This window comes from Cynocephalus volans, chromosome 7 (assembly GCF_027409185.1).
Source record: "Cynocephalus volans isolate mCynVol1 chromosome 7, mCynVol1.pri, whole genome shotgun sequence".
Classification (NCBI taxonomy): Eukaryota; Metazoa; Chordata; class Mammalia; order Dermoptera; family Cynocephalidae; genus Cynocephalus; species Cynocephalus volans.
This window is the reverse complement of record NC_084466.1, coordinates 51,740,750-51,766,971: the sequence shown is the minus strand read 5'-3', so window position 1 is coordinate 51,766,971 and position 26,222 is coordinate 51,740,750. Positions and strand designations below refer to the sequence as shown.

At 38.7% G+C, this 26,222-nt stretch overlaps 1 protein-coding gene across 4 annotated transcripts in view; it reads right to left on the bottom strand.

Annotated features, from left to right (window-relative positions):
• DIAPH3 (diaphanous related formin 3) overlaps positions 1-25,587 on the bottom strand; it is a 493,080-nt gene extending 467,493 nt beyond the window's left edge. For all 4 annotated transcript variants that reach the window (XM_063102549.1, XM_063102550.1, XM_063102551.1 and 1 more), the window contains exon 1: positions 25,408-25,587. In XM_063102549.1, the coding sequence (XP_062958619.1) occupies positions 25,408-25,587 (180 nt within the window). The remainder of the gene's footprint in view (positions 1-25,407) is intronic.
• Positions 25,588-26,222: the final 635 nt, after the last annotated feature.

The following is a 26,222-nucleotide window of genomic DNA, read 5'->3' as shown; positions in this document are numbered from 1 at the left end:
TAGCTCACAGGGAGAAATAAAACTCAAAGCTATGTAGGTGTGAAAAGTATAACAGAGTCTGAGAGAAAAACAGGAAGCTATGGTCAAGTTCATTATTCCTTCTCTTCTGGAAAACACTTGCCTATTGATTCTCACCACCAACAGGAGAAGGCAGTACAGCAAATTCAAGAGTCCAGACAGGACTGGAGATTTTGACTAACAGAGCAAGCTGCTGGAAAGCTGTTCGGAGAATTTTGTTTCCATATCAAAACAATAAAGTCAGAAGAAGTTTCATTTCAAGATTTAGCTTTCAAGATATAGTATTTCAAGAATACTATATAGTTATTTGTTTACACACATGCAATCTTAAAAAAACACTAAAGATATGCTGGCATTAAAATCTGAAAAGATCAAGCACTAGTAATTTCCCCTAAAAAAGTGGAATTTCCAATCACAGTCTACCTCAAACATGAATTAAAGAAAAATAAAGAAATAAATACTAATACTTAGCGGAAAAATGTAAAGGCTATATCAAGTGGCACCCTTTTGTAGAGTGCATGAATGTTAATATTAAATTCATCATTACAGAGTTTATAGTATCTCAAAGTCTTGCCTGTTTGGCTTATACACACTTATAAAATGAGGACTATCCATTAAATTAAAATTGCTGAAAGGGAGAGACGGAGGTAAAGAGAGACAGAATGACTGACGTAAAATCCTCAGATAATTCTGTGGGGTTTTGGCCTTTTGCAGATGCAAAACTACAAGGGTAACATCTTTAATTAAAAAAACAAAAAACTTTATAACACAAAAATACTGCTTTTATAAACTGATATTTAAATAGTTAACCAAGGTATTTAAAAAATGAAGTACTTCTGTTTTATAGCCACCAGCAATGCTCTTTACTATCTTCCGGTTCAGGAAAATAGGAACTGCACACATCAATCCAGTTCATGAGTACCATTTGCTGATATCCACTATAAGCAGGAAACAGAAAAATAAAAATCAGCTATTAAATAGAAGCAACTAGGAACACCTTTAAAAATAATAACGATATCCTGATAGCAGCTTTTTAGGGTTATATTTGCCAAAAAAAGTTAAAAGCATAGTTTTATACATATTAAGAATTTCACATCTCAATGTGACTTTGTGACCGTTAATTATATGAGGGTCTAAGATTCTTATAGAATCTTAGGTGTTATTAATGCTCACAGCATTGGGATAAAATCAAACTGGTAATAATATTAAAATATAAACAACTCTGTTCATGGGACCACTGATAATTGGTTAAGATATGGTATTAAAGTTATATTAGGGCTCTTTTCTTAAGTCAAAAATTCGCCCTTTTTCCTCTTGTTCTAAGTTTCTCAACCTAATTCTATTTTCTCCGTAAAAAGTAAGGAGCACCACATCTAGATGGGTAACAATGTTTTCTGCAAATGACAGTTTCTAGGATGAATAGTCAAGAGGGTCACTCCGGAATTGAAAGAGAAAAAAAGCCTTTACAGATTTTTCTTCAAAAGAACATAGGATCCAGGGGGAAAAAAAGGGTAGAAACACAGTCTCTATGTTCCCATTTAAGCAATGCATCAAAACTTTTATTGAAGACAGTGCATGCTGTCAAAAAATATATTTAGAGCTTTCAGAGCACTGTGCTAAATGCTCTGAATATCAAGAGGTATGAAGAAACATTCTTCCTCTAGCAATCTGGATCACACAAAGATGGATAAATTATATAATATACAAAGCAACATACAAACTCCTAAGATCACATACAATAAGAAAGATTCCACACTGCAGCCCAAGACTTTCAGCAAATTTTACACTTCTTTCATTGGTTAGCACATTTGAAGTAGCAGGCCAGTGGAGCAAAGGATCTGTCCATTGGTGTCATTAGGAACATGACAGCCACCACCGGGCGTCAAGCCAGCAGGATTGGATCAATTTGTCATTGTCATGACAACCAAATATATGGTAATATTTTAAAATAGCTTTTGGCTGATGCAATTTAATTTCATTAAATTTATATCATTTAACTGGGTTGTTAAGGGGGATTACTAACATGAAGAAAACCTGTTAAATTTAAAGCCTCCAAAAACACTTGACTAATACTCAATTTTTGTAAACCAGACCCTCTAGACCAACTGGTTTTCAGCTTTTTAGTGTGGACAAGAATCACACCATGACTTTCATTGAAAAAGTAGATTACAGGGCCTCATCCTCCCAAGGTTCGGACTCAGTAGGTCCATGGTGGGACATGGGAACCCCCATGAAAGGGCCACACTGGTAATGCTGCTGTAGCATGCCCAGGACCACACAAGAAACTCTGCTCCACACTCCACCACTACCAGCCATTAAACATTTCTAAAGACTGCACACATATGAATTTCCCATCCTGTGGCTCACTTTAAAAACCGGATGTCTCTGAAACAAGACACATGAAGGGTACAGATAAGAAGTACAAGAGGATTTCAAAGAAGTGAGAAACAGGGGACTGGTACAGTTGAGACAAGCTTTACTGCCAGGAAGTGACAGGTAACATTTAGTACTGTTTTAAGAAAATTCAACAATCTCCGGTACATAGGATGAATTAGCAATTTCATCATTTATTCAAATGCTTAGTCTATATCTAAGGTTTGTTCATTCAATCTCATAAGCGTATATTTAGTATCTAAGTATCAAATATTGTTAATTATATCAATCCATGACCTGACACTATTTGCTGGACAAAATGAGTGACAGGTTACTGACATGATAAGTTATACCTTAAGGGAAAAAAGCAAGGATCATTCTTCTCTTAATCATAATCTGTGGCTGATAATACGTTAAAGTGCTGCTCACATTTGTTTTAAAGTCCAGATTATTCCTTTCCACCAGTAACTTATAAATACATGCTTTAACCTAATAACATTTATGGTCTACACACCTGTGTTTATCTTGAAGTCAACATCAATTGTAAAGACTATGGAAATATAAATTAATGTTACTACTAACCATGATGCTAAACATCCTGCAGAGTCTGTCTAAGGGTCATCTCCCTAGCAACTACACAACACACGTAGGTGTGATAATATTATTCTTCAAGGGTTCCAGACTTAACATCTCAGAAAGGTCCAAAAATGACACTGAAGCTTTCATAACACTGAGGACAATAGTAGAGCTGGTTGTTTAATACTGTAAAGAAAAACTTTTCAGTTGACTGGCTCTTCATGTGCTCATGTTTTCAGTCTGAGGTGGAGAAAAGTGAGAGTGCAGAGGTTAGGAACAGGTGAGGAGAGGCTCTCTAGCCTCTTTCAATCTATTCATTTATTCAAAACTGTAATCCTGCCAATCTCAGAAAAATACCAATCCATCATCCACTATCTAAAGCTGCTCTCTACTGTCACACGCCCAAGTATCCAGACCTCCCTTCTCCATATTTCCTATTTTGTGAAAGGAGGGTCGTCAAGAAAGAGGAAGCATCATTCAAGTGTTCACAGAAGTGGAGAGAAAAGACTCATTTCTATGAGAATTCAACAAGGTTTTCAAAAGAATCAAAAGGTTGCACCATACCTGCTAGGAAACAACCACCTCTCTAGAAAAAAACAATTACCAAATTGTTGTTTGAAACTCTCCCCTACATTACACATCACAGTGGCTGGGCACCTAACAAGTCGTTGTTTATTCTAACATAACTCTAGTGTTCTTTTTCCTCTAATGAATTCATTCAATGTTGAGGTAAAATTAAAGGGAAAATACAATGGCTAACACAGATTTCGTACCTATTTTAAGATGTTTTCTTCAACTATAAGTTCTTTTGACCTATACTACCAGATCAAAAATTCTTCTAAAATGTATCCAGGGAAAAGCAACTGAAATCTTCTCTGACCCACTTTACAAGTACGTTTAGTTCTAGGTTACAAGAGTCCAAGACCTTATTCACTGACTGGAGAAGGCTGAAGAGCATTTAGAATATTTGCTATAGAGAGATTTAAACTGATACCAGAGCTCCCAGAATCACCTTCAAGCTTATCCAAACTACTAGGTTACTTCTGAGAGTACCAGGCCCTCCTAGACATCTTGTCCAAGACATAAATTTAAACTGGATATCCTGAGGCTAATATAGCTCCATGCATTACTTTCCACACACTCGAAAACAATTTTGTTTACATTCCAGCATCACCATAAACAAAAGAAATGTGGTTAAACCTTCTTAGGGAACAATTTGGTAAAATAAATCCCATGTTCATACTCTTTAACCAAGTAAATCTACTTCTGGAATCTATACTCAGGAAATAAGAAGAAATACAATCAAAGAGTTATATACAAATACGTGGCACTACAGTGTTACTTTAAATAGCTAGAACTGTAAACAACCTAAGATTTCCTGAAATATGGGAAAGATCAAATAAACCACAGTCCTGCCTTATGGACTACAATGACATGAGAAAATGCCATTTTTAATCTATTCACTATGGCATGATCCTACAATCTAATCACCTCTTCAAGGTACCACCTTTCAATTACCGTAATAGGATTTCCCACCCTCAACAGTTACAGTGGGAACTACAATGAGTTTGGGGGGGACATAATTTAATCTACTACAAAGGACCTTAGGAAAGAGTCTACCTGGTATTCAAGGAACAAGGAAACCAGTGTGGCTCCAGCAGTCTAAAATGAAGTCAGGGAGAAGGAGGCAGATCAGTCCCAGACCATTTTTAGGACATTTTATTCTTCTAACTGAACAGAAAATGCTTACAATGTAATGCCACATGAAAAAAAGTTGTATTTAAAATTACATAGGCAATATGATTGCAACTTCATTAATACACACATTCATGGAAAAAATAAAACAAACAATAGTTAATTTTAAAAATCTGAATTGTGGGATTTGAGGCTTTTTTTTCATATTTTCATGTATTTTCTCAGTTGTCTACAAGGGAGCATATTTATTTTTATAGTAAGAAAAGCTTTTTTAAAGTTATATGGATAACACTTTTTGCACTGAGCAGAAAATAAGGATTGGTTCTTTTCAAGTAAAAATGTATGTATTAGTCAGTAAGAGAAGAAAAAATGAAAATCTTAAAAAAAATTCTAATAAATACTGTGAGCACAGACTTTTTAATAGGCTGAGTTTTTTAATGCATATTTTCAAGTATGTCAGAATATATTAAGCACATTATTCATTTGTTTTCTAATTCACATATATAAATTAACCAATCACAAAAAGGTCCTTGGTTCTGTGAATTATTGATGTTGTCACCTGTTAGAGACTTAATTCCAAGAAAAATATACGAATCACTACATCACAAGCACAAATGCTTTTGACACAAATTCAATTTCTGTGGCAACAATATATTGACTTGGATTTTTTTTTTCTATTTTATGACACTTATTAATGGCAGAGATAAAAGAAATCTATCATTTTTTTATTGTAAATGTAAACGATATCATGCCATCTTGAGAAAGTTAAGGTACATACCACTCACTTGATAAGCCCTTAATGTAAATGAGGACATGATGACAAAATATGAAAGATAAGAGACATAATTTTTCAAGTAAGACCTAGCCTCATAATCTTAATTTTTTTATGCCACACAATATAGTTAGGCTACCAACATGTGCTAGACACTACACTAAATATGAAGAGGACCCAATCTCTCCCCTTAAGAACTTACAACCGAAAGAACAGCGAGATAAGTAAGCAAATAACCAAAATTCAAGACAATAGGATAAGCACTATAACAAGATATTCAACAGTGACTGGAAGAAAAGGCAGAGTTCCTAACTGCTAATTATATATGCTTAAGTACATGACTAATGTCAAACAAATTTTTAACCATGATTCAGGTAAAAATTATAATGCAGAATTTGTTCTTCTTACAAAATGAGGAATTCCTAAAATATTAATTCACACATGTGAATACTTACTAAGCATTACTATATTCTTGACAAGGGATATACATCAGTAAATGAAAAAGATTTTTGTCCTAAGGGAATTTATCTTCTATTGGGGAAACAGACAACAAACACAGTAAGTAAATTATAGGGGATCTTAGAGGTGATGAGTGCTCTGATAAAAACAAAAAGAAGTGTAGGCTAAGGCGGGCATGGAATGCAGGGAGGGAGGGTTCGCAGGTTGAAATTTTAAATATGGAGAATTGGGGAGAATAGACTTCGATGAGAAAGTGGCATTGAGCAAAAAGAATTACAAGTGGGCTAAAGAATTAGCAATGTGGATAAGGAGGGCAAGCATTTCAACAGCCAGAACAAGAATGTACTAGTCCGTTTCTGTTGCTTATAACATAATACTTGAAACTGGGTGATTTAAAAAGAAAACGAAATTTATTGCTTACAGTTTCTGAGGCTGGGAAGTCCAAAGTTCATCTGGCGGTGGCGACAGTGACCCAGGGGTCTCATATTGCAAGACGGTGGAAGCAGAGAGAGTGGAGAGAGCGAGCAAGAGGACAACCTCCTCACACAACATCCTTTTAAAGCCCTCCAAACCACACCCATGACCACCATTTTTAACCCATTCACTATGGCATGATCCTACAATCTAATCACCTCTTCAAGGTACCACCTTTCAATTACCATAATAGGATTTCCCACCCTCAACAGTTACAGTGGGAACTAAGCTTCTAATATATGAAACCTGGAGGACACAATTCAAGGTTCAGTGAGTTTGGGGGGGACATAATTTAATCTACTACAAAGGACCTTAGGAAGGAGTCTACCTGTTATTCAAGGAACAAGGAAACCAGTGTGGCTCCAGAAGTCAGGGAGAAGGAGGCAGATTAGTCCCAGACCATTTTTAGGACATTTTATTCTTCTAACTGAACAGTCACAAATATTTTATAATTATAAAAAACATTTTATAAATAATCAACAATAAATAACAGTTGAATCAGCATATTATACAAGTTACACAGGGTGGGAGGCGGGAAGAAAGATCTGTACTCAAATAATCATATACGTCAGGGCCCTTTCAATGGCTTGTTTGGGTATGCTGCAAGGAGTCATTTACTGGAAAAGATTAGAAATACTCCCAAAACACTGAAAGCCAATAAAAGCAATTTTGGACAAACTCCATTAATTCTATTAACTTTTTTTTTTTTTTTTTTCCTGACCAGTAAGGGGATGGCAACCCTCAGCACGGTGTTGTCTGCACCACGCTCAGCCAGTGAGCACACCGGCCATCCCAATATAGGATAGGAACCTGCAGCCTCAGCGCTACCAGCGCCGCACTCTCCCAAGTGAGCCACAGGATTGGCCCAACAAAACTATATTTTTAATATAGATTCAGTCCGAGGGCTGGAGGGAATAGCCAAGAATGTTTAGAGAAAAGTGGGTTAATCTGTATTGAATTGTGTCCCCCAAGTTTTATATATTAGAAGTTTATTTCCCACTGTGACTGTTAAGAGTGTGAGAAACCCTATTCTGGTAACTGAAAGGTGGGGTCTTGAAGAGGTGATTATATTCTGAGGACTTTATCATAGTGAATGGATTGATAATGGTGGTCATGGGAGTGGTTCTGAGAGCTTTAAAAGGAAGGTACGTAAGAGTCTCGCTCTCTCTGCTCTGCCATTCTGCCACACGAGACCCCGGTGTCCCTGTCAACACCAACAAGGCCTTCACCAGATGTGTTCCCTGGACTTTGGACTTCCCAGCCTCTGAAACTGAAAGCAATGAATTTTCTTTTCTTACAAAATACCCAGTTCCAGGTATTTGTGTTATAAGCAACAGAGACGGACTAATAAAGCTGAGGGGAAAAAATTATTTACCACTGTTTAAACGTAACCCCAAGGCCTCCTAAGAATTTTGAGCATCAACCCTAAGGAGTCCTACCTCAGAGGTCCACACTCAGAGGGTATAATGCTCCTGCTCCACAGACATCAGCCCCAGCCACAGGGACCCTCTCAAACAGCCCAGCACTAGCCTCATGGCTGCCCCTCCTCCAGCCCTGGGTCACCTCGGCAGCTCCAATTTGCCTTTTCCCTTTCAATATTTTTGTAAGTGATCCCCATTTTAAATTGACCTACGATCGTTCCTATTTCTTATCTAGGCCCTGAGACATCATCCCAGTCCCTTCCCTCACCTGTGCTCAGGCCATTTCTGTTACCCTACATGTCCTCCTACTCACCTTCCAAATGTTGCCTGCTTCAGAAAGGTTCTCTAATCTTACCTGCAGCACATGCCCCTCTCCTGTGACTCTTACATACTGCCTTGCACTGTGGCACGGTACAGCAAGAGTGGGCAGAAGTGGGGCGGACCCCGTGGCTCACTCGGGAGAGTGTGGTGCTGGGAGTGCCAAGGCCGTGGGTTCGGATCCTATATAGGGATGGCCGGTGCGCTCAGTGGCTGAGCGTGGTGCGGGCGACACCACACCAAGGGTTGCGATACCCTTACCAGTCACACACACAAAAAAAGAGTGGGCAGAAGTGAACAGCCTGGGATCTGGGATCAAACTCACCTGGATTGGAAATCCAGCCCTGATACCAATCAGCTGTGTGACCTTGCACACTTAAATTTTGAGGTTCACCTTATTTGAACCAGGTAGATAGCAAGTCACTGCCCCTACAGGCTCGATAGGAGACTTCATGGAGGCCATGCAAAGTACACAATGTACTACACCTGGGGTTTGGAGGCTTTAATCAATTTTATTCTATTTCCTTCCCACTAAGATCCCCACAGGCATCACCTTAGTTCAGGGAATCATTCTCCTCAACACTACCCTTAAGAGTCTCCTCCCCATCCAGGACCCTGTAATCATTATTGTTGGGAAAATATAGGAAACGGTCAGGGCCCCTCAGATGCCCAGAATCTTGCTGAGCATTTGATGTAAATATGCACGTGCGCCCAGGTGTTCCTCAGCTACTATCTAATGTCATTATGTATGGGCACCCAGTTGTCCTGGGTTATGGACCTAAGCATAAAGGACAAGTGGCTCTGATCCACAGGCACAGGCCCCCCCGCCCCCAGGATGCCCAGTGCGGGGAGACACGAGGAGGCTCATACTGCTGCTGGAGGCTATTGCCGCAAGTTGTTATTGCCAGTGTCCTCGGAATGCCCCGAGAGGCCACCACCTCCAGACAAGGTGCTGGACCTGTAAGCTGCTGCTGCCGTTGCTAAGGCCTGAACTCATGTAGTCTGCCAACGGCTTCTGGGATCTTTCCCAGTTACCTAGCATGGACCTGCGTGTCAGTGGTCTGGTGACTCAGTCCGTACAATGGGTCTGAAGCATTTGAGCCCTAGCCCTGACAATACAAATGGAAAACTTAACGTAACGAAACATTTTGGCTTTGTATTGAAATGCCTAGCCATACAATTAGCGTAGCTATTTCCTCAACCCGACAACTGGTGTAGCCCCAGCTTTACAATTATCTAATCCATTTAAATTCACCTGTAATTGACAAATGTGTGCCAGTCTCCCCACTGGTCTTGGGCTCTTGGAGGGCAGGGATTTTTGTCATGGTCACTTTGCTACTGGTTCTATTTGGCTGGGTCTCAACTATGCTGGACTGTCCTCTTCAGCTGCTGGAGCCTCTCACATATGGTCATATTTCTTTGGGGCTCAGATGTAGGGGCTGAGAACTCTAAGCAGTGGCCATTTCCCAATGCTATCCCCAGAGCCAGCATCCCCTGGGCCCCTGGAGGCTGACAGACAGAGGGCTGACTGAGATGTGAGGTAAACAGAATAAGTAGATATCTGCACAAATAAATTTATGGTAAAGGTGAGTCAACCTTCATTATCATCAAGAAATGACGATCTCATCTAACCTGTCTTCCCATAGCCTTTTTGTTTACAATCCCTGTGGGTCACTGATCATTATGTGTCTTGTAGATTAAGTCTCATCTTTTTTAATGTGGCAGGAACCATGTTTCCCTCATCTTTGAATCCAAAGACTTACCACAGTGCAGGGAACATTTTAGGCGAGTGGTTTTTAACCTGACTACACATGAGAATCACCTGAAAGTTTGTTCATTTGTTTTCTTTTCCTAAGACAGATGCCCAAGTAATCTCTCAGACCAATTGAACCAGAACACCCAAAGGTGGGACCTGCAATGGATAATTTTAAAGCCCCCCAGGTGACTCTAATATGCAACCAGGGTTAGAAAGTACTAAGTTAGGCAAACTGTCTTAAACTCAGTCTTCCAGTAGAAAGACTATCATCAAGGAACCCCTGAAGATCCACACATGCAGACAGACACATGTTGGTTTATCTGCCTCATGCACATGATCCCTTATGAGAATGTGTATGTCATGGGTAGGCCCAACAGTCTTTGCTGTTCTTTGCGAGCCAGCCCTGGCCACAGCTAAACGCAAGGCAGAAAATAAACCCAAGCAGAGCCAAATCAAATCCTCACTCTCCCAAAAACCTAGAATTGAGATTCAGAGATGACAATCAAACTCGCTCTTGCATGGACCAAGGGCATGTATGTATGTCTGGGACTATGAGGCTTCAGACTTGGCTGAATGAAAATAAAAGGACTGGGAGCACTATTATGCAGAGACAACAGTGGATCAAATGCCTAGTGAGATGCAAAAGGACACTATATGGTCTCTGGGAGAGAAACTGCCAACTTTCAGTTCATTGTTCCAGTCCCCTGTGAGGCCCAAGCTACATTTACTGTGGGAGCTACCCCTGTCCATCTACACAACTCCCCCTTTACAAGCTTAAACTAGATATTGTATATGGGGAACTGTTCCTTTAAGCCAGATCTGGGGTTGTCTTGACTGAACAGAACCCCAGATTGTTAAACGGGTCTCTGGGTACCCATATGATAAAGCATACCTTATCACTCCTTACTCCCACCATTTACTGCACAGCTACCACAGTAATTGTCGGGCTAGGGCTCAGACCCTTCAAACCTGTAGTACAGACTGGGTCACAGACTCCTCTCACGCCAGGCTAGGTCAGCAGATCCCTCACGTACAGGTCGCAAGCTAGGTAATTGGGAAAGATCCTGGGAGCCATTGGCAGAGCTGACAGGCTCACTCCATTGCAAACTCAGTCCTCAGGCTCCTCAGCAGCGGCAGCTTATTGCAGAACCAGCAGCAGCAGCAGTGGTGGCCCCAGCAGCAACAGCTTGCATTAACATCCTCCAGCAGCAGTAGCAGCCTCCCCATGGCCCCACAGGGGCAACCTGGGCGTGGGGGTGGGGGCCGTCTGGATCAGAGCCACTCATCCTTTATACTTAATTCCCTGGGTGGAGTGTCATCTGCCAAAAGCACCCAGGATCTTTCCCAATTACCTAGCATGGACCTGCATCTGGTGATCCAGCCTGGCGTGTAAGGGGTCTGTGACCCAGCCTGTACAATGGGTTTGAAGGGTCTGAGCCCTAACCCTGACAATACAAATGGAAACTTAGTATAACTAAAATAATGAAATGTTTTGGCTTTAGTTATGAATTGCTTTAACAATACAATTGGCTACGATGGCAGGAATCCAACAATAGCCCCAACCAGACAATTAGCGTAGCTGTAACCCCATACTTATACTTTCCATACAATAATATACGCAACGATTCTATAAATTAGCTATTATCCCCATCTTAGAAATCAGGAAACTGAGTGGCACAGAAGAGACTTGCCAGAGTTGGTGAGTAACCAGGTTGGGAGTGGAACCTTGGTCACTGTGACTTAAAAATCCAGGCTTGTTCCCCTCAGTTTCTATGGCTATGATGGGATAAGCCGCTGTTATCATACCTTGGGAAGACATACAGTGCAACTGAGGCAGTTTCTGAGTTTTTATGAGGCAAAAAAATATTAAATTAAATTTTAATATGAAAGATGAATATAATTTCAATTGGATAGTTATTAAGTGGTAACAACAACACTGACTACAAAGGCATACCTTAAAACTTTAGATGAATGAGTATAAGGACTTGGTGGGGTGGAGGGCTAAGACTACAATTTCTGTAAACTGAGTAGCATTGGTAAGAACACGTTTTGCTAAAGAGTTTCCCCTTGTTTTTTAAAATTTCTGAGCATAAAATAGAAACGTAATTAATAGTTGGGTTTTTTTTAAATTTCTCACTTATAGATTTAAGTTTTAGTACATACCACAAGCTTTATAAACCATGCCCCTCCAATTCAAACTAAAACATAAGCCACAAAAATATACACATTCCAATATATCATTCAAAAGAAAGTTAGTATTATAAGGCAATAGCTAATTAAATTTATTTTTTATTTTTTTGGCAGCTGGCCAGAATGGCAATCTGAAGCCTTGACCTTGGGGTTATAACACCATGCTCTAAGCAAATGAGTTAACTGGCCAGCCCAGAAAATTTAATTTTTAAAGTATTAACAAAGTTTGAATTTTTAAAGTATTAACAAAGTTTGAAAGTTTAAAAGTTTTTTTTAAATAATTAAATTACCACTAAGTTTTCTTGCATAATTTGATTACTACTTCATATTATGACCCTCTGAATTCTTTTGTCATTTAAAATTAGTCAAAAAGATGACTGCATATTTACAAAGTTACTATCTGAAGGAAGAAAAAGAGCTCAATTCCAGCTCTTACATGTAGTTCCAGTACTATGTCTAACATGTGGGTCACAATTTACATTTCACATTTCTTTTAGAAATATTAACCACGTGGGATATAGTTACTGAACATATGCTAGCAAGCCACTCTGCTAGGCCAGGATATAAAGACCTATAGAAGACAGCACCTGAAGGAGTTTACAATCAATCAAATAGGTTCAAGAGTAAAAATAGCTTGGGTCACTTATTTTCCTTTTTGGTGATTCAAAAAACTATATAACATCAGTAAGTGTCCTGCCAGGGCTAAACATTCTGAAATACACAGGTTCCTCACTTTAATGCTTTCCTTGGCACTTGCCATCCAAAGGAATTTGAGAAATTTGGAGAAAAAAATCCTTGAGCAGGATTAGATACACAGCAGCCCAATACTGGAGGGAAAGCTTTCCAAACAGAAGGTCTAGCTTGTAAAACTTCACTGCAATCATTCAGGTTATCTGCTAGGAATTTATATGGATGAAGGATCAGGTTTCAGATGGAAATTGAGGGGTTCATGCTAGAAATATGGGCAAGCATAAGATCATTAAAGGGACTATATCCCATGCCACTTGGCCTTAAACAGTTTAAAGGCTGTTGATGCATGGTAGAGGGGAGAAATTGAGGGGTTTTAAGCAGTTCCATAACCACACTTGTGTTCCTCCAAAGATTGCTATGGGAGCAATGTGGTGGATAAAGCAGAGTATGCCCAAGAATCAGAGCCAAGGAAATCAGTTGGGAAGCTACTGATTCCAAGCAGAGAGAGAGAGATTGAGATCAGGGACAGTAACTCTGGAGAAGAGGGGAATGCTGTAATAACTACCAGGAAGCACAATCAAGGTTATTGAGTAACCAATGGATATGGAAGTTAAAGAGCAAGAAGAATAATTCAGAGGCCAAAATAATGCCATTCACTTGAAGAATACAAAAGAAGGAAGTTTGTAAGGAAGGATATGGGTTCAAGTTAAAATATGCTGAGATTGAGGCACTTGTAGGCCATTCACAGAAAATAAATTGAATATTTTTGACAGAAGCTCAAAAGTGAATCCTAAAATAGTCTGAGGAGTCATCAGCATCTAGATCTGAGCTGTCCAATATGCTAGCCACTAGCCATATATGGTTATTTAAACATTATTTAATTAATCTGAATTAAGTCAAATTAAAAATTCAGATTTTGGTAGTACTAGCCACTTTTCAAGGACTCAAAAGCAACAAGCTAAAAGCTACTATCAAACCAGACACAGGAAAACAACATTTCCATCACCTCAGAAAGTTCCATTGAAAAGCACTGATCTATGTGGTAGTAAAAGCTAAAGAAAATAGGTACTATTGTTCCCATTTCACGGATGAAGAAACCAAAAAAAAAGAAAAAGAAAAAGAAAATTCTCCAGAGTCACACAGCTATCAACTAGCAACGTCAGAATTTAAGCCCAGGATAACTCCACAGCCTGAATTCTTAAAGATTACACAACATGGACTCCCCAGTAACACTTCAGCACATCTGTTCATTCACACGTCTCTTTCCCCAGACTGAATGTGAACCTCTTGAAGGACCAAATTATATCCACCTGTGTATGCTCGGCATAAAGGGCGTTCAAATATTTACTAAATATATGAAAATAACTAAGTCAGGGAAAGTAGCTAAAAAGGAAGTAAAGCATGGTATTCAGAGGGGCAAAGAGTCAAGGGAAAGTTGAGGAGGGAGTCGTTTGGTTTTTCTTCTGCATTTTCTTCTATAATGGAAAACATTTGAACATTCTTACAGGATGGAGCCTGTAAACAATGAAATATTCCTCTTGGAACAGGGCTGGGTCAGAAACAGTGGTAAAGGGATTAACCTTGATCAGGAAAACAGACATTTCTTCTGTGGATACTAGAAGTGAAAAGATGAATGATTACAGATACAGACGTTTACAGCAAGTTCAAGCAAAATGGCCTTTATTTCCTATCTGAAAAAAATGTCAAGGTAAGTGCTAAGAGTCAGGCATAACCTTCTCTGAGACCTAATAAATGAATGCTGTGGTTTCTGTGTGGGAAAAAGGGGGTGCCTGACACATACACAAAGAATATCATTAAAAGAATACAAAAGAAAATAATGTCACCATTGCTTGGTGGGGATGGGATGGGACCTTCACTGGTGGTCTGGGATGGAAGGAAGGTTTAGTGAATTTAACTTCATACTACTGCACTGTTGGGCGTTTTAAGAAGTGCAGACATTACTTTTTCAATTTTAAAAAAAACTGTTTACAACAAAAAGGAATCAGGCCTATAGATGAAATAAAGAGAGTAGTAAAGGTTTAGTATAAATGCTCAGAGAAATGGAAAAGGAGGTGACCAAAAAGCTAGTTAAAAGCCAGGACTTGGAAGCCAGGCTGCCTGTGTTCATGTCCATCAAACCTTATTCCCGGCTGTGGCAAAAGCTGACAGAGAAAAAGAGAGAGGCAAGGTCAAGGGGCTGAAGGTATAGAGGAAGCAGAAAGAAAGGAAATATAAACAAGGACCAAACCTTTTGGTGTGTGTCCCACTCCAGTGAAGGGCAGGGTGCCTGGACACAATCCCAGTATCCAGCAGGAAGAAAGTAATGAGAAAAGAGACAGGTGGGACGCAGGAAGAAAAAAACTTAAAATGCTGTCAATAACTGAGATCCTATCACATTCCCTTCAAGATGACCAGTCCTAGGGAATTTAACACTGCAGTGATGGGATCTCTGCTACTTTGGAGTCCAGGAATGAACCAAACGAATAAAACTAATAATAGTTATCATATATTAACTGCTAGGCACTATGCCTAAGCTACTATAACATGCACTAACTCAACTAACCCTCACAACAATCCATGAGCACAGATACGGATTATTTCCATTTTACAGAGAGGAAAACTGAGGCACAGAGGTTGATTAATTTACCCAAGGATATAAAGCCATATTTGAATCCAGCCCAATCCCTTTTCATCATAGTGTTTAGGGGTTGGGCTCTAAAGCCACATTATGAGGCCCATTTCAATTACCCAGATATGTTTCTGATAGTCTCTTTTCCACCACCACTGGAATATTTCATAAAAAGAAATGGACATTCAGGGTATAAATGACATTTAAACTTAAATTAATCATGAACGGATTAATGAACCAGGCAGTATAAGGTTACAAGAGTAATTCTGCATAAATTTTCAATTAGCCAAGCATTCAGATTCCTACTGTAAACACAAGTCTATACCAGGCACCACAGAGAAAGTGATTTCCAAAAGCTTACAAACACATATAAAAAGTAACTAAAAGCAGTTTCAAGATAACATATCAATAAAAGCAAAATAATACACTCAAAAGAGACTGAGTGAAGTTAGAACATGGTTTTAATTGCAGACCATCACCTTTTATAAGGAAATGAAACTGTGACATTGAATTTCTGAATGCAGATTACATGTACTCCATTTTTCATGTCCATTTATCAGGTTGTCAAATTTTTCATTAAAAAGAATTATAATTGTCATTATGAATTGAGTTCTATCCAAGATTTTAACAAATAAAAACAGTTTAATTCTGTGATAAAGTCCATAATTAATGTCACCAATTTGCAAATCTTTTATTTAAAAACAGAAAGTTACAAAAATTTAATTTTATGATGCCTGAGTAAACAGCCCACCTCAGAAAAATGCAGCAATTACAGGATAAACTCCCCCCATCCTGGGAAGATACTTCATAATAAAATTAACCAAATAAATGCAATGTTATGGATCTCACAATTAATTATGGATCTCACTTAGTGTCTCAAATTCTACACTGTAACTCCTTGGAGAGAACTGGGGTACTCTGAGGAAGTATTTAGTCATCTTTAATTCATGAAGGCCTGGCTTGGACCACAGCTTCCTGGGTTTATCCCAAATCCCTCAGCATACAGAATGCTCTCATTTGATACATTAAATCCTCATCCAACACCCTTCCTTTCCAGAATTTAAGATGTGCCATGATACTCAAAGATGGGGAAATGAGACTGCTATTGGGTATTAATTCCATTCACAGACTTACTTTTAGGGGAAACAAATATACAAAAACTGGAACTCTACACACACACACACACACACACACACACACACACACACACACACACACACACACACACACACACACACACACACACACACCCCAAAATTGAAATTCAAAAAAAGATTTTTTAAATCCCTGTAAGCCCTAACACACACACACACACACACACACACACACACACACACACACACACACACACACACACACCCCAAAATTGAAATTCAAAAAAAGATTTTTTAAATCCCTGTAAGCCCTAACACACACACACACACACACACACACACACACACACACACACACACCCCAAAATTGAAATTCAAAAAAAGATTTTTTAAATCCCTGTAAGCCCTAACCTCAAGGAAGTGAAGAGAAAAGATTATTAGAAGGAAATATAGATAGAAAGGGAGAAAATGGGCATTTCAATAGAATTTATGATGTTTCATTTCTTAAACTTATTGGTGAGTATACAGTTTTCTACACCATTTTTGTATTATAAATATATAAAATACATATTTTTTTAAAGATTGCAAGTTTCTCATTTACCCAAGAAAACTATCTGGAGTAAACTGTTTTGAAACACATCCTTCACTACTGATAAATACTTACTTTTATCTCATCACTAGACAAAAGAATAAGACAAAAAATCTTTCCCTGCTTCATGTACTCTTCTAACTTCTTAAGTCATCTCTGGGTTCCTCAAACTGTAGTCTGCAGAGCCCTTCCACAAACTCTCCACTTCTTTATGACTTTTCTAATTTTGTACTTTTTCAAAATTATCTTAAACAGAAGTAAAGTAAGCACATTCTGGACATTCTGAATGACCCTCCATAAACCATGTTCTGCCAGGCACTTCTGGTGACCACACATGCATTTGTATTTCCTACCAATAAGGTGCCCAGTGAAGGCCAAGCAACATCATGACACAATAGGTTTTCCCAAGTTCTTCCACTTAGGAAGAACTCAGTTCCAAAAAGCTGTTTGTAATTTCAAAATGACACCATTCAGGGAACAATGAACTCAGAGCTATGGAAAGTTAAATTTCAGGAAAAAAATGAATATAGAAGCTGGTAGTATTGGTTCTGATTCTTCTCACTTTTTTAACAGTTTCATATCGTTTACTAAAAAATATTTACATATGGCTGTTTTCTTTTTATAAATAAATTTTTAACAGCTCACTACTTCACCCACAGCCTCAAGTCAAGACCCAGTGAAAAAGATAGTGGTGTTTGATGACAGGCCTCTACCAACACTGTGAGGCTGAGTCTTTGCACTCATCAGTCTGTACTTAGATTCCTCAGCCTCTGGTATTCCATTTCCACCCAAGAATCAAGTTGACAAAAAGGAAAAAAAAAAAAAAACATACACATACTCTTCTACTATTAAATCTAATAAAGGTGACTTAATTTCAGCAAAACATTATCAATCACATTAAATTAATGGTGGTGTTAGTTTAAATTCTATTGGTTTTATAGTTTTGTTTCAGATTTTATACATAAATCTGTTTTAGTTTCATAGTTGTAAAAGAGCCATAGGCATAAAGAGTGACACTTAGTTTTATATCTGTATGTATATTAATAACATTTTTTTATTATCATTCAAGTCCATACCAAAGTATCACAAGATTTTTTTTTCTTTTGGCAACTTTCATTTGTATACAAGTTTCATACTTGTATGAGCCTCATTTTACACATAAAGACCATGCCCCTCAGAAAGCTTCAGAAATTTGCTCTGACCACTCAGCTATCAGATCAGAACCCTGCATCAATCCAAATGTCACTTAGCATGCCAGGATAAGAACAGAGAATAAAATGGGTCTGCCTACAACACACCATGAGGAAAAGGCATGGCTCAATTAAGATTTTCCCGTATAAGGAAGTTATTCAAATATCCAATGTCTGTTCCCCATGTCTTGAAATATAGACAAAAAAATCATATTACTATTACTACTAATGATGGTAACAACAAAAACAAAAATCCAAAAAATGGAAAATATTTACACAAAGTTTACAATGAAAGAATAGTTTACTATTCTACACCCATAATTATATTAACTATAATATAATTAATATATATTAATATAACTTAATTATATTAACTTAATCTTCACAACAACCCAATTTTATACATGAGGAAAAGGAGGCCCAGGGATAGGTTAAGTAATTGCCCAAGTTCTCACAGCTAGTAAGTAACAAAGCTGGAATTCAAGCCCTGAAAGTGTTACGTGTAACTGCTCATAAATATTATTCATAATTCCTTTTCTATAACACACTGCAAGAAAGGATGGCAGTGGGTCTTTTGGAGAATAAAATCTATGGCAAGCATTTCCAAATAGTTTTCAATAAATAGCTAGTAACCTGAATGTTTCAGCACCAAAACTTACTTAAACTCTTAAATTCTCCCCTAAGTTAATAATAGCTATTTGATTTGCTATTTGAGAAGAATTACTCCCAATGGTAAGGTATTTCAATGCCATCCTGCTGCTACTGAGAGAAAAGTTACCTTTGTAGATGCTGTTCAGAGAAAGCCCATGCTTTGATCCTTAACATCCCATGAAGTAAAAGGTTATGCTTAATCTATATTTTATAGATCTAAAAGTCAAATTAGTTTCTGGGATAAACAAGCAAGAGTGTGATGGTAAGCATATTCTTTAGCATTCATTTGATTCCTAGCTTAGAGGATACTATGTGCTGAGTTAAAGACAATTACATTAGTCTAATACATAGCAGTTTTTTCTTGTATTATTCTGCAAGCATAAACAAGTTATACACATGTTAATTTACATTCTATATAAAATGCCAATTTTAAATCCAATTTGTAAGGCAATAAATATATAAAGATTCTAGGACACAGCAATAAAGTTATGCCATAAAGTAGAGTTAATTCCAGACAACAAAAATTAAAGCATGACAAATTTTAGCATTCCACCAACTGCACAAAGGTGTTTCAGGTAACATCTGTTCAGAAGCAATTGCTACAAGATAGACTAGATGAGATGCAAGGTTTCACAGTAAAATAAATGTATGTCAGTTTGCTTGTTTCATAATTAAAGACATGAGTCTTTGAAAAATGCAATTAAGCCTTGCTCTAAATCTGAGACAATCATCACTACCCCCACCCATTTCACCCTCAAAGAAAAGATCAGGGTGGTCCAGAAGTATTAAATGTACATATCTACTTTCAGCAGCTAAACGTACCCCGAGAAAAGCCACTTTACATATACTGTTTCTTTTGATAAATCATATATTAAAACCAAAACACTGCATTGTATCCATTTTATTAGGAAATACAGAAAGGAAAGAAAGTCTGGAAAAATTCAGAGCAATTTCTTACAAGAGTGGACTGAATAAAATGATTTTACATTCTGAAGGTTACAATGTCTGATGTGTTACGTAGAATTTAGACATGAATAAAACTCAGGAGTCTAAAGCCTTCAGGTAAGAACACTATTTCAATTCTTGACAGTTTAGGACAACTGAAAGCATCACTTAAGCTGAGGATTCAATGAAGGAATGAATTTTTTTTAAAGCATACAGAAATCAGTCATCTTTTCTCAGCTTTCTAGCAACTATAAAAATGATAAGCAGACAAAAGATGAATGCAGGTTTTGGTTTTTATTCCAGTTGTTTATTTTTTCGTTGTAATTTTGTTATCTTATATCCACCCCCATCCCCTAACTCCCCAACCCCTGCCAAATTACAAACCTTCCAAAATTAAGTGATTCCACAACGGAAAGACTTAAATGAATCTAGTGGTTCTCTTAAAACCTTTCAACATGGTCACCCTTATAGCTATACTTGTTATATTAGTTTCCTATGGCAGCTGCAACAAATTATCACAAACCTGGCAGCTTAAAACAATGGAAATTCATTCACTTAGTTCTGTTATCTGGAAGTCCCAAATCAGTTTCACTGGGCTGAAATCAAGGCGTTGGCTGGGCCACAATCCCTCTGGATGCTCCAGAGGAGAGCCTTGCCTCTTCCAGCTTCTGATGGCTGCGTTACCTTCTCTTCTGTAGTTGAATAAGGATACAGGTGTTTGCATTTAGGGCCTACCCTGATAATCCAGAATAATTTCCCCAATTTATTTTTTTTACTTTAAATTATATCTTTATTCTTGTTTTGCCTTTACCAAGGATTTCTATTCTGGTATTAGTTGATAGCTTATTAATATATACTAAATTGATCTTAGGAAGAAAACTTCTAGTACGACTATATTGGAAAAGTGTTTTTATTTCTAATTGGTGGTGAGATTATAAGTAGTTATCCTCATTTCCCCTAAATAATTAACTTTAGAATAATCTAGAACAAAAAAAATTGTGTCTTTTAAGTGCAGTGGTTCAATATAATTAAAATGTTACTTTAAAAACATCTTTGGGATTTAATCTATTTTGTAATCTTCCCAATTTAAAATCCTTAACTTGATCATATCTGCAAATTTTTTTTTTTGCCATTTATAGTAACATTCGCAGGTTCCAGGGATTGAGGAGTAGATATCTTTTGGAAGATCATTATTCAGCCTACTACACCTGCCTCCAAATACAGTCATCCCACAGTATCTGCAGTGGATTGGTTCCAGGACCCCCTGCAGATATCAAAATCTGAGGATGCTCAAGTCCCTGACATAAAATGGCAGTATTATTTGCATATAACCTATGCACACCCTCCTGTATACTTTAAATCATCTCTAGATTACTTATAATACCTAATACAATGTAAATGTTATGTAAGAAGTTATTATCTTGTATTTGTATTTTTTGTTGTTGTATTATTATGTTTTATTGTTTTTTCTCAATATTTTCAATCCAGTTTATGGAATCCACAGATGCAGAACCCACAAATACGAAGAGCCAACCAACTGTACACCCAAAGCAATTAGGCAAGCATGCACTAATTTCATCATGTCTACTCTGATTTCAACTCTACTCAAGTTTCCACTACAATAAAACAAATGTTCTCCAACCTTATACCTCTTCCCACCTCACAACCAGCCTATAACTAGGAAATCACTAATTCTGTATTTATTAAAGGTATTAGTAATTATTGTTAATGGTTCCTAGATGATGAGAAAAGAAGCAGTAAACATTAAAACTCCTAACAGCCATGGAGACTAATACAGGACAGTGATTAAGGATGGTACTCTAGGGACAGCTTGCCTAGTTTCAAATCATTAGCCGGCAGCTTAGGCAGCTTAATCTCTGTACACCTCCATTTCTTCATATGGCAAGTAAGGCTAATAATACTACCTACCTCATAGGATTGTTATAAGGATTTACAAAGCACCTAGAACAGTGCTTGGCTCACTCACACAGGTTAATAGTTATTACTAACAATGTCCAAACACAGTAGATATATCTTAATGAACAGGGTGAGAAATCTCTCACAACCAAAATTGAGGGTACTACAATGACATAATTAAATAATAACTAACAATCTATTAGATGGAAACTATTAGATGCAAGGTTTTCACTAAAGTCTGTGAAAATTTTTAAGGGATATTTCTAATTAAAAAGAACTCCTCCACCAACTTGGACCACCAATTTACAGGCTTCCTTTCAAAGGACTGACCCACATCCTACAGACGGAGACTTTGCTCAGAAGCCACACATCCCGTTCTCAGTCTGGATCTGGTGGCAAATATGCGCTGTACTGTCTGTTGCTAAGAGCAGTGGGAGTGGGGTATCACTGCAAGGGTTTTCAGAAGGAGTAGGGGAATTGTTTTGTTCTGTTGTAGAAGGAAAATATGACTCAGGTCCAGGTATTGAGGGTGTCACCTAGACAGGTTCCAAGTGTAATGCTCCTACTGAATTCTGTCTACCTTCACAAAGTCCACCCAGGTACCTGCCCTGTCCTCTCAGCCTCCTCCAGTTGAATTCCATCCCCCAGTAACTATCCCCAGCTTCTCAATATTCACTGCTTATTTTCTACTGAAACCAAGTTGGTTTGGTCAAAAACAGCCCAAAAGCAGCTGATTAATAGTGCAGCCAACCTATCATACAATTACAATAGACTAATTTCTACTATTTACACTTATCTATGGGAGAGGTTCTACACTACAAACTTTGTTTACACAATTCACAAGTGACATGAAGCCCACAACTACATATTCTGTAGAAAACAAGGATTTATTTATCTGCTTTATCAGGGCTCAAAGTAAAACAGGATTTCAGTGGGTACCAGAGCTCCCGCTTTCTTAAAGACAGGAAGAAGTGATCAGTTTACCACTCGGTTCTACTACCAACTTTCAGATTTGTGGAAGTGTGCAAAATAATGAACACCTAAATTGTTCCTATCCCTGACACATCGCTAACCTGGATTACTTGTCCCAGTCAAAGGCAGCTGCCCTAGGCTCAGATAATGACTGGTGGCCTGAAGACATTTAGGCTAACATCACTTCATCTCAATCAAGAAAAAGCCAAGAAATGACTTGACATCTTACAGTACAGCAGACTGAACTACAGTTTGAGGCACTGCTGAATGTCTGATGGTCTCAAAGATCACCCTCCATCCCGAAAACAAAAGTTACTGGTGTGGGACCAAAGGCAGTGACAGGTGGGCAAACTGAGAAGAGTTGGTCTGAAGACAACCTCGAGATTAAGATACTGAGCCTGAAGCCAGGAACACAGGTAGAGCTGAGCCTGGAACTCCACCCCTCCTAAAAATCCCAGCTGAACGAGGAAGTGGTCTCGAATCCACAGAACACCCATGCTCCTGGTGGAAATCAATCTGAATTATCTCTGGAGAAAAGCATCTTTATGGCCTCCTGGAATCCTACAGGTTGAGAAAAAGCAATGAGCTTACAAAGATCAACAAGCACAGGAGAGAGAGCAAGCCACCATGAATTCGAGTCAATGTAGACAGTCTAGAGACTACACATACCAATAAAGAGAAAGAATAGCTAACTAAGAAATGTTAAAAAAATAAATAAATAAATAAGAAACAAGAGACTATCAAGAATGCTCAGGCAGATTTAAAAGGAAGTAAATGTAACTTGGCAAAATAAAAAATAATTGCTGAAATCAAATATTCAGAACAAGTTAAATAGCAGATTAGACATAGCTGATGACAGAATTAGTAAACTGGAAGATAGAGCTGAAGAAATGACCATGTAAGCAAAAATATAGTTTCAGAGATTACCAAGAGTCCAAATTACTTCTAAATCAAATATGAATTTAAGATTCAAATCAGATCCCTACCCAAAATCACAGTGTTTTAAATGTGCTCATTAGTTTTAGAGCTTAAAGTATTCTTTCAGATGTCATTTCATCTTTATAATAACTCTTTTAACAAATGGCATGCTGAGAAGTTCAATTTGACATATTTAAGAAATGAAAAACAGCACAGAGACTAGAACCCAAATCACTTAATATATCCTTCAATGAAACTAAATCTAAATATTAATTTAGGTCTTTTTTTCATGACCTCCTTTCTGCAAATGAGTCACAGAAAATCACACCTCCTGTATTCTGGACCACATATGTCAACACAAAATGGAATGAGATTATTAACCCAGAGATTAGAGTCTGAAAGGAAGAATAGTCATTGCCCCAGTGGATTCTTCTCATTCAGGGCAGAATATGAGAAGAATACTTTCACTGCCAAGTTAACTCTATCCTACTCATTCTTCAAATCTATCACGATAATAATCATCAAGTACATATTTGACCCTCCTATAGACTGTAACCATTCCTATGGTTACTTTGATACTTAATATAGCATAATTAATCCATGACATTCCTCATTTTCAGTATTCTCATATATCTCATAGCTCTGCTCTCAGTCTTATTCAACTATTATTTTTAACTAAATTTTATACTCAGCAACCAGTTCACAAACCATAATTCCCTTTATTTGTGAATCATGACTTAAATCCCTCACTATTTTTACTTACCACAGAAGGCAAATGCTGTTCTACCACCAAAAAAAATAGTTTTCAGGCCAACCCCGTGGCGCACTCGGGAGAGTGCGGCGCTGGGAGCGCAGCAGTACTCCCGCCTCGGGTTCGGATCCTATGTAAGGATGGCCGGTGCGCTCACTGGCTCAGCGTGGTGCGGCCAGTCACAAAAAGACAAAAAAAAAAAAAAAAAAGAAATAGTTTTCCATATTCCTAATATGTAAGTGTCAGTATTAAATTTTCAATTCTGTTGGACTCACCCCAAACCTATCAACCCTCTATGTAATTTACTTACACACATGCATATATATATATATATAACATATAAAAAAATCATCACACCCTATTCTTTCACTAGGTGATAGCGACAAAAAGACTTAAAGGTGCTAATCCTGACACTTCCCTTGAATGTTAAAGTGAATAAGAAAAGCAAACCAGAAGAGCAAGTTTCAAATATTTAGACTTCTTTCCAAGCTAAACATTCTTTTGCAGTGACCACATAGCCCGCCAAGTTTTAAAAAGAGCAGTTTCAACATGGAAAATTATATCTACCTAGAGAAGTTCTTACTAGATTAAAACACTACGCAGAGAAAGGAATACTGTAACCTACAAACAAGTTCACTTTAATATGTCTTATACCCTCTCACACTAGGGGCGAGGGGAGGAGTTCGACTTAAAAAATACAATGTCAACCTAGATGACGTCAATAAATATACATTTGAACTGCTTTTCACGTCGGCCTTAAGAAATTTGGGGCAACACAAAGATCAGTGCATTTGTCAGAGGATCCATATAGAATTGGACCCCGTCGTTGTCAATCTATGAAAATTGGCAGCTCCGGATATTTAGAACAAAATTTAGGCCCCCAGTCCCTGTGGGCCCACCCTGGGCTGTCAACCAAGTCAGAGTTTAATGACCTAGAAGGATCCCGGACCTGCACCGCAGCCCCTCGGCGGGGCGGAAGGACCCCATCCCAGCTCCAGGCGACACTTACAAACTTGGGGCGTTTCTCCCCAGGCTCCTCTGGGCCGCCGGGAGGCGGAGGATGCTGGGGACCTTTCCTGCGCGGCATCTTGCTTTCCCGGCAGCCGCGGAGCGAGGCGGAGGAGGGGTACGGGGCCCCGGCCGAGGAGCCGTGCGCCAGCTGGTGAAGCCGAGGCCGGTGCCGCTCCATCCTTCCCCGCAGCCCCGGAGGGCGGAAAAAAGGCGGCGGCTCAACAAGCCACAAGCGGGGAGCTCAGAGATCCGATGCTAAATAGCCTTCCCGGTTCCGCCGCCCAAGCCGTCAGCCCAGCCCAGCCCAACCGCTGCAGCCTGGGCTCCAGCCAACACATCCGAAAACTCCCGCCACCACGGCCCGCTCGGACCCTCCAATCCCGCGCCGCCGGGGCTACGTCACACCAGGGCACCGCCCCTTCCGGGCTTACCGAAAGGTGATTGGTTGTGCAGCCTGTCCATTCCGCCTCCCAACCCTACTGGCAGTCCCGGCAGCTCATCTTAAGGGCGCAGATGGGGTCGGACTTGGAGAATCCCGGAGATTGGAGAATCCCGGAGATTGGAGAATCCCGGAGAACCGCGAGAAAGTTACTTGCCTGGACTTTTTCGGAATTTGGGAAACGGGTTCCAGTTAATTTGGAAAGTAGGAGAGACCGGCTGTGCGCCACCTCTTGAGCAGTGCTAGAATGTAAAATCTAGCTAACCCTAGATTTAACATCTGGTTAACATCTGTTAATCCTCTCTCTGCAATTTCTCGGGAGGCCCCATGAGATGGCCTCTAGGAAAGTAGTTCTAGGGTCTGTGCTTGAAGGG